The sequence below is a fragment of the Heterocephalus glaber genome, unplaced genomic scaffold, assembly GCF_053883595.1.
Source record: "Heterocephalus glaber isolate CG9 unplaced genomic scaffold, H.glaber_assembly_v1.0 deba00001004, whole genome shotgun sequence".
In the NCBI taxonomy this organism is placed as follows: Eukaryota; Metazoa; Chordata; class Mammalia; order Rodentia; family Bathyergidae; genus Heterocephalus; species Heterocephalus glaber.
The window spans coordinates 3033172-3047781 of NW_028258179.1; the positions used below are offsets into that span (position 1 = coordinate 3033172).

At 41.4% G+C, this 14610-nt stretch overlaps 1 protein-coding gene across 2 annotated transcripts in view; it reads right to left on the minus strand.

Annotated features, from left to right (window-relative positions):
* Pid1 (phosphotyrosine interaction domain containing 1) overlaps positions 1 to 14610 on the minus strand; it is a 235835-nt gene that overhangs the window by 113867 nt on the left and 107358 nt on the right. For both annotated transcript variants that reach the window (XM_004868008.3, XM_087209346.1), the window contains one exon: positions 3700 to 3846. In XM_004868008.3, coding sequence (XP_004868065.2) covers positions 3700 to 3846 — 147 coding nt within the window. The remainder of the gene's footprint in view (positions 1 to 3699; positions 3847 to 14610) is intronic.

Sequence of the window (14610 nt, forward strand, 5' to 3'; positions counted from 1 at the left end):
CATCACTACTGTATTTCTCTTTTTTTTTAAACAGAGAACACTCATGTTTATTAAGCAAAATTTTCTTTCCAGGCACTATGTGACATGGTTTTCATCACTACTTCTATATTATAATAGTTTTATCACTATTCATCACCATCATCATCACCATCATCATCATTATCATCAACACTACTTCATGAAGGCTCTGAGACCCAGGGAATGCTGAGTCAATGCAAAACAGGAGAGTACCCCCTGGAGGATAAAGTGATACTTCCAAAGCACAGGTCCGGAGCAATGATTCTTGAGCAGAGTTCCATTCCCCCTTAGAAGTCAGTCTCCTGATCTGATCTGCCGTGGCAAATCCATTCTAACCATACAAGTCCCTCCAGCCCACAAATACAACTTCCCCCCAAACCTCCATTTCCCAGGGTCTATGTCCTTTCATGTCATTCATATTACACTTCACACACACTGCTTTGTGGTCTGGGTTTTCAGGCTCCAACCCTGGTCCGTTTTCACATAAACTGCATGGCTATTTGCAAGTGCAGGCTCCTATTCCCCATCACTAAGCTGAAGGCTGGATCAAAGGCTCTGCAAAGAAAGACCAGGCTAATACCTACCAGGGGATTCAGATACACACAAAATTTCAGCAACATTTGTCATTTATTTGGTCAGTCACCTACTCCTTCCACTTGGCTGTACACTGCATCACCCACAACACCTACTTTCATTCCTTTCTCGGTGATCCCATGCATGCAGAAGGTTGCCAATGAGCATTAATTCAGTAAATGTTTACTAACAGGGTGAAACCACCTCAAAGTCCCCAGTGCCAGGCAGGAGGAGACAAGCTATTGTTGTTGCTGCAAAATCCAGCATAGTTTCTGATTCTCAAAACAGCTCCAATAAGAGTCCTCATGCAATGCCGTGTCGTGTGGTTAAATAACTCCACTCCAGAGGGGAAAAAAAAGTGGCAGCAATAGCGGAGAACACACAAAGACCCAGCTGCCCGAAACATGAATAGCCCGGCAGGGTGATCCTGCCGGGACCCACTCCGAATACAGATCAGAGGGAAGTAGGAAATCTGAGATGAGCCAGGGTCTCAGCAGCAGTGCTGCCCAAAACTCCCTTCTCCTTCCCTTCTACCTGCTGCTTTCTCTCCCCAAATCCAGAGTTCTGCAAGCACAACTTGAGAGGCATTAGGATAAAAAGGAAAAAATCTGTGTAAAGATGGAGGGTCCCAAATGCTGGCCCTGCAGCTGGGCCCAGGCTACATTGTGTTCATTATTCCTGGGACACGTGAGTCAGAGACAGAGTCCATTCTGCAGCTGGCATCCTGTAAGCTAAGTAACTCACTACCAAGAACCAGAGAACAAACACTGGACTTTTTACTTGAGGAAGATGGGGGAAAAGTGGGGGTCTGAGGATCATATACAGAAATTTCAAGGTTCCAAGATCTAATCTTTTTTAAAACAAAAGATTATGACTTTGAAGATAAATGTTATGCTGTCCTTGAAAATTAAAGAATATGACTCAGGCACACCTGCTGTTAAAAAGTAAAGGCATAAAGTGGAGAGTGTACAATCTGACGAACTGCTGGGGTATGTTTTCTTCCTTCAGACAGAATAATAATTCTGGAAAAAACCTCAAGGGCCGTTGGAAGGGATCCCTGACTCCAGGTTATGATTATCTATGCCTGGAATCTTCTCTTCACAATTTCTAGGGATGGAGCACTCATAAATGTTTTATAGCCCAGTGGAATGTGTTTTTCACCTTGAATGCAGAAGCTCTTCCCTGTGTCGAAGTGAAACCACCACTGCCCTGCCCAAGGACACATCTTGATCCTTCCCCTCTCTGGCATGTTCTCCCGAACCCCTACTTTGTTTCTTAGCATCCTTCTAGAAGGAAAATAAATGAACATAACCTAAAGAAGTGTGCAAAAGAAATTAGTCCATGAATCTTGAACTCTATACTCTTTTAAGAAAAATGATAGTTTTTATTCCAATATTTCTCATAATACACACATACATACATACATGTGTATACACACATACATGCATGCACACTTTTCAAGTGTAGATTGGGTCTGTAAGTTTTATATTCTGTAACCATTTTTGAATTTCCTTCCCATTTTAAACACACTTTGTAGATTCATCAAATTAAAGTCTCCTCCCTATTGTTGTCCCTACTGACTTCCTCTTGTATTGAGACACCATCTTCCCTAATAGGACCAGAATTCAAAAGGATATTAGTAAATCTTCTAAAAGGTGTACAGCGAATTTTATCTTTCAAATTCACTCTCAAGTGTAATGAGTACTTTTTAAAAATTCCTTTATGTGGGCCAGGGATTTAGCTCAGTGTTTCCGCCGCCTGCCCCAAAAACGCAAGGTCCCAAGTTCAAGCCCCAGTACCAAAAAAAAAGACAAAAAATCAATTCCTTTATGTTATCAATTCACTGAGGGCACTAAATGCAGTGGACCTGAGGCCTGTCTCTGCATTCATTCCCGATCTCTAGTTAAACCTCAGCTGCTGGCAACTGCTCCTGAGAGCTGTGTCACCAGCTTGCCCTTACCAGACGTAACCCTGAAAACTGCTTTTGAAAATGGAGTCCCATAACTCCTTGGCCTGAATCCTCATTATAATTACAACTACTGCCCAAGATCACAGGGATCCCTGCTGGACCCCACCTCTCACAACTTTCTCAGCGTCTCAGGTACACTGGCCTGCTCTCTTCCATTCCAGACACACCAAGAACATTCCCATGTCGGCCCTCCCTGTTCTTCCTACCAGAAAGATGCTCCACAAATTGGCTTTCTCCTCCCCTGCTTCTCAGCTAGCTGTTAAATTCCATAAAGGCGCTTTGAGGCTAGCTCTCATGGTTCCCAATCCCTGGCAGACAGGAAACATGTGGAATGAATGGATGTATGTGAAGTTTCATGCATACCATCACCCACGTCTGTCTCCTCGAACCTGACCACAGCTATGCGAGAACTGCTTCCCTTCAAATAAGAGTACAGACAGGAGGGCATCTACACGGTTTAGAAGAAATCCATACGCACACATGTATTTTTCTTGCCCCTTATTACATTTTCACCACTCAAAGTAAATTTCTGATGACAAAATGTACAGAAAACGTATTTTCTTGGTTATCTCTGAACTGATTTCTGTATTCACCAACTCAAGCAGAAACAATAGCATAAGAGAAAAATACAAAGGCTTACCAAAATGATACATTTTGTTTCTACTTTTGTTTCCATGTCAGTGTTATAGTTCCCATAAATGAAAAATGTTTTGTATGGATTCTGAGGCATGAATATCAGTATCAATTTTGAGAGCTGAAGCAAAGCAAAAATGCAAAATCACCCCAAGAACTCAGAAAACACAACTGGAGGAAATTTGGTTTTTTGGTCTTTGGTTTTCTTGTTCTTTAAAATATGTTTTATTTAGATTGCAAATACAAAGGGAGGCATGATCATTACAGAAGCCCAAAGTTCCCTAAAACTATGGAAAATACAGGAAGAATATCATTTTAGCCATCCATTCTAATGTTTCTAATATTGTCTCAAAATTATGAAAAATGTTATGTCATTATGGGTTCGTAAAACCACCACTGGATGACCTTCTTTTGGTGGTGGTTTCTCTCTGTGCAACAAGAGTGTTAAGACCACACATTCTTGAGCCTGGCCCACCCGAGAAGCCCTGCTGGCCTTGCACGCATACCTTGCAGCTGCTATGAGTTCTGGTCTTCATCAGCGGGGTGGTGGTGCACAGCTCGATGGCCTCAGGCTCGTGGAAGATGACGGCTGGGAGAGGCTCCTTTTTCAGTGTGAGGACATTCAGTTTCGACTTCAGCATGGTCTGAAAGTGCTGCAAAGCATAAAAATAAGTCAAATGTAGTCAAATCATTTGGATTTGTACATAATGCAAATTGTATATCAAACTTAGTAGCAGAATCTTTGTCTTAATAACCGTGTTTCACCAAATGAGGGCAAGCGACATTTGTGAAATCGAGAAGGCAACATCCTATTGGGGATGCTACTAAAATGCAACTGTGGGAGATAGCTGATTCCTAAGCAAGACCATGAAAACATGGATTAGTGGTGGAGTCACCTCGCCAAGGACCTTATGTTCTGAGCAGCTTTTCCAAGGTGTCATAAAGATGAATTCCTAGAGGTGCAATCCAAGCAGATCCAGCTACACCAGTAAAGATCATTAGAAGACAGTATAGGAGCTACTTTAGAGAAAGTCCAGTTATCACAGGAGGAGATGAAAATACAAAAAAGGAGACAAGACTTCTGTTCTCTGCCTGCCCCAGCTCTTTCATGCATCAGCTGTAGAAGCTTAGAAAACTCCCCACTTCCCACTTGGCCATTTTTATCTGTTATCTTGAGCCAGGGTCCTAGGAAAATCTCCTTTCTATACGCAACTCTACGGGCACTAGTCTTGAAATACGTCTAAATCTGGTCATATTTAATCCCTACCATCCACACTGCCCCATCCAAGGCTGTGTCTCTCTTTAGTCTATTACAGCAGCACACAAACTGGTGCCATCAATTTCAAACTCGTCCCTATATGCTACACAGAAGACAGAGAGATCCTTCTAGACTCCAACTACGGCATGCTATGCCTCTGTTCAAAGTCTCCAAAGCTTCGCATTTCCTTAAAGAAAAATCCCAAGTTCTTACCTCAGCCATTGAGGTCACGCACAATCCAGTGGCTCACTGCCTCGCTGGTGCTGATTTCCTCTCCCTCCCCTTACCCTCTCATTTGTCGACCCAGTCACAATGGCCTTCTTAGCCTTCTCAGAATAAGCCAAAGACACACGGCCGTGGGACCTCTGAACATGCAGACCATGATGGAGCGTCACCTCGTTACTTCTCATCAACATTATCTAAAGCCACACACACACACACACACACACACACACACACACACATGGCTTCATGGGCATGTAACCAGTGCACTCACACGAAACCTTATGCTCAGGAGAACCCCACACTCAGAAAGGCTTCAGGTTTAGTTTAATGCTTTTGATTAAAAGTCAACCACCATCTTAAAATTTCTCCTGTTTGTCTTTGAACTTGTGTTTTGCCAGTGAATTCCAGTGGGGTTGTGCAGCACACTTATGAGCAGAGAAGATGCTCTGAGCGCCTCGATCCTTGCTACCCTCTCGCATCTGTGATGACACAGAACTCTGATGGTCCCACGACAATTAGGAATTCCGTGAGAACCAAAGTGCGCCCATGGTAACCATGTGAAGCCCATGACTCAGGGGGCCAGGCTGGGATGGCAATGACAGCCCAAAAGGCCACATGTTGGAACGAGAAGGTTCTTCAAATGCCGAGAGAAGTCACTTGAGTTCTGAGAGACGTGAATGATGAAAGAATCCTGTGCTATCCTTTCCCACTCGCATGACTTTCTTGTCTTAGGCAACCAAGTACCCGGAAAATAATGCCACCTGAGGAAAGGGAAAGCCAGGCAGCCATGGGGAAACCTCTTTCAGTCCTTCCTTCCCTATGAGAAAAGTGCGGGTGAGCTAGAATGTTGGTGTGTCAAGAAGTGAAATGAATACAGACAAGCTAGTTTGGGGCAGCATTTTCACTGTTCTGATAAAACAAACTACAGTCCGAACTAGAAAATGCAAACTGCGACTTCAGATATTGCACCCTTGGCATTGAAAGTAGACTCTGCACAGTATAAAGGTACATTCATGCTAGTAATCCAAGTTTTTAATTTTTTCTCCACACAGAGCAGCATTAAATAGCAAATAATAATCACAATAAAAACACTGTTACTTTTTCAGAGATTTGTTTTTAAAAAAGGAAAAGATGTTCTGTTTAAGAACACCGAATAGCAATTTTTTCTGTGGTTCTGAATAAGAAGGAGGGAGTGAATTTTCATTTTTCATGGGGCTCTGAGAATTCTGTAGGCAGCTCTGCACACAGGTGAACTCGCCACTCTCTGTTCCCTGCCCCTGCTTCATGACTTATCACGCATTCACCACCACTGTAAAGTTACGGAGTTGTTTTGTTTATCTTCATGTGTTCTGCTAAAATACAAGTGCCACAGGAGCCAAAGCTGTTTTATTCGGTGAAATATTCCACCGGCCTGTAACAGAGCCCAGCATACCCACAAAGGTCTGAGAAGTACTTGTGGAAGGTGATAGAAGTAATGCAGTAAAATACAACATGAACCACAAATTTAAAAATAATGCTTTCTAGATCAGTGACTCTCTCCTCACTACCTCCTCCAAGTAGTTCTTTCCAGATCTGGGCCTCTGTTTACAAAGCAAACAGAGGAATAAAAGAAATGAGCAACAGCACACTTACACAAGCACATTCACCTAAGTGTCAATTGTCAGAACCAGCCCTCTAAAAAGTCTGTACAATTCAATGTAAAGCTGTAGAGGTTTGGGGATTTATAGCAGGACAAAGCTTGTTTTTCACAATTCCTCAGAACAAGGACTAGAGCTCCAGCTGGTCACTCTGATGGTCCATTCTTTGCATCAACTTGGACTCAGTTATTTAGCCAAACACTGAACCAGGAGCTGCTATGAAGGTCTTCTGCAGATGTCTGAAAGCCCACAGTCAGTTGAGTGAAGGTAAGGGAGATAATCCTAGATGGCCCAGGTAGAGTTGAGTCAATCAGTTCAAAGATCTGAAGAGGTGGGCCCAGGCTTCCTACAGAAGAGGTCACTGCCCCAGTGGATGCCAGAGTCTCCCCAGGTCTGAGTCCCAGCCCACCTTTCCTGAAAGTCTTGCTTACAATTTCACCTTGGATTCACTGAGCCAGCTCCTACAATTGCAGAAGCCAATGCCTTAAATAAATGTCTTGATATATATCTCCTAGTTCTGTTCGTTGGTTGAACCTTGATAGATACAGCTGCCTTTTAGGAAGCGAAGTGTCACCTCTGATACTTTTTCAGTGGGGGAGAGACTCAACCTTAACATTTCCCAGAGTATTGTTTTGGGGGGTGGGGAGACAGAAAAGGAAGGAAGAGGGAAAGAAAGAGAGGAGGAGAAGGAGGAGGAACAAGGGGGAAGAAAGGAAGAAGTAAGAGAAGGAGGAAGGGAGGGAGAGAGGAAGAGCAAGTCTTCATATTAATCTGGAAGTTTCTGTCTTTGTTCCTAATTGGTTCCTGTCTAATGGAGGGAGGGTGTGGGGTTTGGAGCTGCAAAGTGGTGTGAGAAGTCTGGGAGGAGGGGTGTGGATCACTGAGCCTGAGAGCTTGAGTTGATTTGCCTCTGTGGGAAAGAAACTGGGGCCAATGGATGAAGAGGATAAAGGGACAAGCAACCCAGAAAATGAGGTAGTAGTGGGGCACAGTTCTGAGACTCCCTTCTGTCATCTTACTGAGTCTCCTTCCACCATGTCTTTGGGAGTCTACAAGAGGTACCAGAAGCTACAGATCATCTTGGCTTGACTTCTGCCTCAAGATGACATGGAAACCAGGCTCCTTCCCAGGAAGATGGAAAAGCTACACTGCCAGAAGTTCTGACTGTCTCACTGTCCTCGCTGTCATTGCTACAGGACAAATTCTGCAACTACTGACTCAGTCACAAGCACACTGAGACCCGGAGCACACACTGGCCTCTGCACTGCTTGGCAGAGGAGCCAAGAAACAAACAAGCAGGCCATCAAAAGGGCCTAAAGTGGGAACAGGAAAATACCATAGTTCAAACTCCAACTTCAACACAATGTGCACACTCAACCCTTCAGAGCCCAGCACTCACTGGCTGATTCACCCCCCAGAGCTGCACTGAACACCTATGCTCAGGAGCCACAGCTGGAGCGGAAATAAATGTCAGCCTCACCCTTGGTGGAGGCCACGTCACATGCAACTCACGCTATGCGAGTGCTTTAGGACAGCTGAAAAGAGGAGCTAGATAACGTGATACAGGAAGGCTAGACACAGGACATGAGTCCTTTAATTTGTTAGGGTTTTGTCCTTTTTGTCCTCTATAAAAAGACAAAGGTAAAAGAGGGAAATAAAAATATATCTTTTTATGTCAAATGAACATTATACAAGGTGCAACCACAAATTACAGTGAATATTTAAATAAAAACATATTTATTTCAGTTAAAGACACATTGCTTCTCTGCTTTGAACACACTTATCCCATGGCTCTTGCCACTTTCTGAAGGACTTCTGGACATTCTTTCGTGTCTTTTCATGGCTGCCTCCATGTCCTGAATTACAGCAATTTCTGTCAAATAAAAACATTACAGTGTCTCCTCACCTACCACATTCACCAGATGTGGCACCACTGTGTAGCTTCTGACTCTTCCCCAAGGTCAGAATATTATAGATAGGTAAGTTAATTAGGCATCTTGTTGGCAGGTAGACAGGGCCACCCTGAGGGTACCAGCCCTGCAGTAGCCAACACAGCAAGGAACCAACATGGAGAACAAATTGAGGCACATTCACTGGGTAGCATTATAAAAAGGAAAAGAAGTACTACTTCCCCTAGAGGTAGATAGCAGTGATTGATATTCTAAATGGGAAATTCCTTGTATATGACTTGTCTTCCCATTTGATCCCCATTTAATCAATATTATCTGGGTGACTGTACTTGTAATCTTATTGGTTGGTCATGATTTTGTCCCATCTCATGCCCGCCTTGTAAATTTCCATTGGGTCTTACAGTTTTGTCCCACTTTGTACCCGCCTCACCTCATGGCTTCACTGTATAAAACATCTTTGAACCATGGAGGGGGGTGGGGGGGGCAACCCACTTTCCGGTCCCCCTTCTGTCTCTCTTAGGCAGAAGCTTTCTTTCTCCCAATAAATTTTTCCTACTCTTAACCTCCTTTGTTCCTAGAATTCATTCTTCGATTTTGGAGAACACAAACTCACGTTTTGGATATCTAGTAGGTTTGGGAGTTACATTTCTTCCCCCTATATCAAGAATGACCATGAAAGGTAAATGTTTTGAGTCAATTCAGGAAATCAAGGCAACCATGACAGCACAAGCAAAGACACACACACACACACACACACACACACACACACACACACAGACACACACGCACAGGACTTTGGAGGCTGCTTCTGAAAGTAACAAGAATGCCGGTGTTGCTTGAAGCAAGGGGGACTACTTTGAGGAGATTAATGGCAATGTGTCTTTTACTGGAATTTTTTTTTTTTTTTGGTACCGGGGATCGAACTCGGGTCCTTAGCTTGCGAGGCAGGTAGTGGAACCACTGAGCTAAATCCTCGGCCCTGGAATTTTTTTTTAAATCTAAACGTTAACTGGAGTTTTTGACCACACCATGTATGTAACTGATTTGCCGTTGAAAGCTTTTGCTGGGAGAAGTGTGAGGGAACACTCTTCTCCCTTCATGGGGGAACCTCAGCATCAGTATGTGCTGCCTTGTAGGATGGGGCTCCCCACTGCTAACACTGTGACCCAAAAAATATGGGACATGGCTAACCATCTCAGGACCACATATTCCTACCCAAAGGCACTGATTCAGAAGAAACTCAATATTGGCTAAACAGACACTCCTAAAAAATCAACATAGATAACATTGTTAGATTTGGATGATGAGAGTCCCGAGATGCTGCTGACCTTCTGACCCTTCAAGGTCACTGACAGAGACCACATAGAGACAGGGAAAGCTGAGAAGTGGGGAGACACAGCCTCAACATTGTTAAGTCTCTGGATCCAGCTGTGCCTGAATTGGATCCACCCAGGACCATATCTAGAACATCAACCAATGGTGTCTGATCCAGAGTCCAGTAATACAAGTCACTTTCTAATGAAACTGTGAAAATAAAATGGAGCCACCAACAAAAAGTATAAGACAACATCAATTTTAAACTGCAGACCTGCAAAGTAACACTAAGCAAAAGTGAACCTTGCGTTTGTTTAAACACATTAAGTCTTTTTTTGTTTTTTTGTTTTTTGTTGTTTTGGGGTTTTTTGGTACCAGGAATTGAACTCTGGATCTTGCCCTTTCAAGGCAGGTGGTGAAACCACTGAACTAAATCCCCGGCCCCTGAACAAATTAATTCTTAATAATAAGTACCCACTAATAATCCAAAGTAGGTAGTATACCTCTCAGGTCATCCATGTCTAAGATACAGCCCGCAGCGCTCCTGCAAAAATGAGATGGATCCCAAGTCTCAAGAGACAGTGCATCCACAATGACTGCCAAATTGGGTGGCAAGTGCTCTTCCTGGGTTACAAAGACAGACATGGCATATTCAGCTTTGGCAGAGCTGCAGGGCCTTGTGCTTTCTGGGCCTCGGTTTCCTAACTTCTGTTAACTTTACCGTGCTGTGTTACGCTGTGTCAAAATGACATCTCTGGCTCTTCTCACAAACAGGTGCAATAACGTTAATGCAATTTAAAAGAATATAATCCAGGAGCATATAAAAAGGCAAGGAAAGAGGAATCAGAAGAGCTTGCAAAATCTACTGTTCCCAAATCAAAGATGCACAGAGTTGCATACAGAAAAATGTGTTATTCATTCTTAAAGGGAAGTGAATAACCTTGTAGAAAATTAGGGCACTGCCCTGGACAAATTAAACAGAGCTCGGCTTTCTGCATTCGGTGCTTTCTGTGTGATCCCAAAATAGAGCCTCTAAATCAAACTCCATTATGTGGCTGGGGTAATCGCCATGCCCTGTATAATTTTACAGTTGGCGCTGCTTCCTACTCCTATTCAGACATTAATCTCTGACAGTTTGGCAGGCGGGGATTTACATATTTTACCAATTCAAATTGAGTGTGTCCCACCTTTGTATTGATTCTGTATCCCAGATATAAAGCATCTTTGGAAGGCAAATCCTGCTTCCTCTTTTTAAAAGATAACTGGAACACTAGCTTCACTCACAGTCTAAGGAAGGCATTAAGATTTTAATCTTTTGTCTCTGCTTGCATTTTGAAGGCTGACTATAATGGTCAGTTGTAACTGGCAAATTACTGATTCAGTAGTGCCCTTAATCAAGCTTCAGAAATATTGCAAATGTGACTCGGAAGAGAGCTCCAAGGAACAAGTTGGTGAATCAGATTAATGGAAAATTTCAGAACCCCAAACAAATGTTAAGTTGTACAAGTGCACAAAAATCAGTAGGGCTTTGACATTCCATTCATAATCACATTTCATTTTATTACTCATTTATTGCTTTTCTTGCATTGTATATTACTTATTTTAAATAATTTATATTCAGGCCCCAAATATGACAAAAGAAACTATGAATACACTCTTGTGATCTTTAATAAGATATTTTGATTATATTTTTAAGTGTAAATTATTTTATTTGTTTTAGTATTTCCAAACAAAATTAAGAGGCATAAAAGTAAAAAACAAATTGTTTAAGAGAAAATCATTATATGAGTAAATAAAAGAAAATTTTTTCATTCAAATTCAACTTTTACTTAAACATTTTAATTCAAAAGGCTTTGCCTCTTTGCTTTTTTCCTTTAAAGTAAAACAAGGCTGGATAATCTCCCAGAATTGAGGAAGTATACACAAAACTGAAGCATTTGATTTCAAGCATTAGTTTTTTAATGCAGTCTATCAAGCCAATGTTTCAAAAGAAGAAAGATCTACACGAATTCGGCATTTACCTTCTTTCTGAAAATCATTCTACTTAACCGTTTTATTTTAAAAGTTGAGGCTTAATTTTAAAGGCCAGCATCTAAGTTTTCCTAAATTTAGAACCCTGTTGATATCTGTTAAAGAGTGGATTATTATTAAACGAACTAAAAATATTCATATCCACACACCCCAATTTACTCATGCGCTTTTGACAATGGGGGCAATTTTTTTCAACATCACCGATTCTTTTAAGAGATTATGGGGGTGGGAAATACCTTCATGCCCAATCAAACAGCATGCAAAAGCCCCCAGAGCATACAAAAGGCTCACTTGCTCAGGGAAGTGTGTGTGTGTGTGTGTGTGTGCACGCATCTGAATGTGTGCACGCACAGATTGTGTATGCATATGTACTGTAAACATCTATGCAAATACATATTCACATACATACATACATATTATTAGACTCTTACACATAGAAGTCTCTCTATTCACAGGGGATATGTACAAGATGCTCAGTAGAACCCTGAAACTCCAGATAATTATGAACCCTGTATGTATTATTTTTTTCTATACATGTATATCTATGAAAAAGTGGAATTTATAAATTACACATAGCAAAAGATAATTAGTAATAGCTAATAAGAAAATAACAATTATAACAATACTATATACGGCACTAAAAGTTAGATGCATATGGTCTTCCTCTATCACACATCATACTGTACTGCTTTGGGGCACTTACCTATAAGACAGGAGCACTGAGATACTGTGATGGTTGAACTAACAACCAAGATGGCTACTAAGTGACTAACAAGCAGGTAGCATATACAGTGTGGCTACAAAGTACAAAGGGAGGATTCACATTTGGAATAGAACAGGATGGCACAGGAGTTCGTGCTCCTCAGAAGAGAGCACAACTTAAAACTGATGACTTGTTTACTTCTCCAGTTTTCTACTTAATATTTTCAACTCTTTCAGCTGTAGGGAACTGAAGCTGTGTAAAGTGAACCCATAGATGGGGGAGAGATATTGTGCACATATGCTATTGTACATGCGTATAAGTAAGTAAATTTCAGACTCGTAACAAAAATCAATAAAGGTGCTCCCTTCTTAAGTAACTTCTATCAGCTTCTAAGCTGTTTTTTCTGTCTGTAAACAGCTGTTTTTCTGTCTTCTTAATTGTGAACAGTTAAGCAATCTATTGCTAAACTTGGATTGCCTGCTACCAACCCAAAGGTGTACTTGGTCTAAGGTCTATGGTATTTATACACAGATATGCCTTATGATTAAAATTTGAGTAGGACTCAATAACTGAGATAAATATAATTAAAATGTGCATTTGCATTACCTTTGAAAACTCAGAAGATCTGCGAAAGAAACTTGTATTCCCTTAGGGCAACAATTAGCTCCCACTGGTTGCTGCCACTGCCCCTCTGGACCTGGAGTTTTTCTTCAACTGGCCATGGTCTCCCCTTTTCCCCAGGGTGAGTTTTCTCTTCCATAGTAACTACCAGTGGGTTTTTAACAGTCATTTATGTCTTCCCAAATTTGCTACTATCCATTATTTGGTTAACCATTATGGGCACTTGAATTTTCAATTCCTGATATTAAATGACAAATGCTACAAGCTCAGAACAAAAAATTTCACAAGTTAAAAAATTCAGGTACAGCTGAATTAAATCATATCTATATTTAAATTATGAAAATTTAAACCAAGAGAGTATGAGTGAGTGAATGATAGAAGTAATACTATAAGTAACCCAAAAAGTATGTCATTCCAATCAATGAATAAGGGTCAGGAATAAGCACTTATGAATCTCCTCACTGAACTTCTGAAGATCAGTAGTTTTCCGCTTTTACTTTCAACCAAAATGAATTAACAGGGAGCAGTGACCCTCACTTTATACAATCAAACAGATGTGAACAAAAGCTATGAGACCAAGTTTGTGAGGCACTGGGCATTAGGCAATGAAGGACAGCAGCCCCAAAGAGATACGAAAGACATGAGAGAAGCCAAGCCATGCCCAGCTGTCTGCCTTGAAAGTTTTCAGGACATAGTGCAGAGAGGAGAAATACAGGCAAGACCCTGAGCTAAGAGGACAGAGATGAAAGCAGGGGGACAAAGAAGAAAATCGCACAGAGGGACCATTCTGTGAGCCTTCAGAGGGTCCTCTTAAGTATTCAGCCGAGCCCTGATCAGCATATGCATGAAAAGAAACTACCCAAGGCTGGAAAAGAACCACTGGAAAGGATTAGAGAGTAGACTTTTGGTGCTCATACAGGGCCAGTTAACATTTCTGATTCACACTAGCCAGCCTGGAAAAACGTAGGAGGATTAGGTAGAGAACTTAAGAAAATCAAGTCCAGTAGGCAAAAATTATTAAAACTAGACTAAATGTTACTCCTGTCCATCTACAAATTTTTTGAAAGGAAGATTCAAAAGGATCACCAGGCATGGAGATGCACACCTGTAACCCCAGCTACTCAGGAGGCTGGAGGCAAGAGGGTCACAAGTTCAAGGCCAACCTGGACAATTTAGCGAGATTCTGTCTCAAAAATAAAATAAAGAAGACTGAAGTGTAGCACAGTGTATACTGTTTGCCTGGCTTGAACAAGACCCTGGAGTCAATCCCCAGCACTGAAAAACAACAACAGCAGCAACAACAATGCTTTCAAGTAATCAATGGAGTACAGTAATAATCAATGGAGTACAGAAAGTTGAAGAATTAGGAATTAAAAAATAGCCAGCACTCAGCAAGGTAAAATTCAAAATGTCTGACATCCAATGAACAAAAGCACTGGACATGCAAAAAGGCAAGAAAAAAAAACTTATAACAAGTCAATGAGTTACAGAATCGAAACAGATATTATACTGTAGCGACCAGGTAATGACACTAATACCATTTTCCATATATTTAATATTGCACTGGATGTTTTAGCCAGTGACAAAGCAAGCAAAGGCAAACAATAAAAAAATCTCATATTGGAAAGGTAAAATTACCTTAATTCCCAATGTTATCATCTAACATTCACACATAAATGCAACATAATCTTTAAAAGCTACTAGAATTAATGAATGCC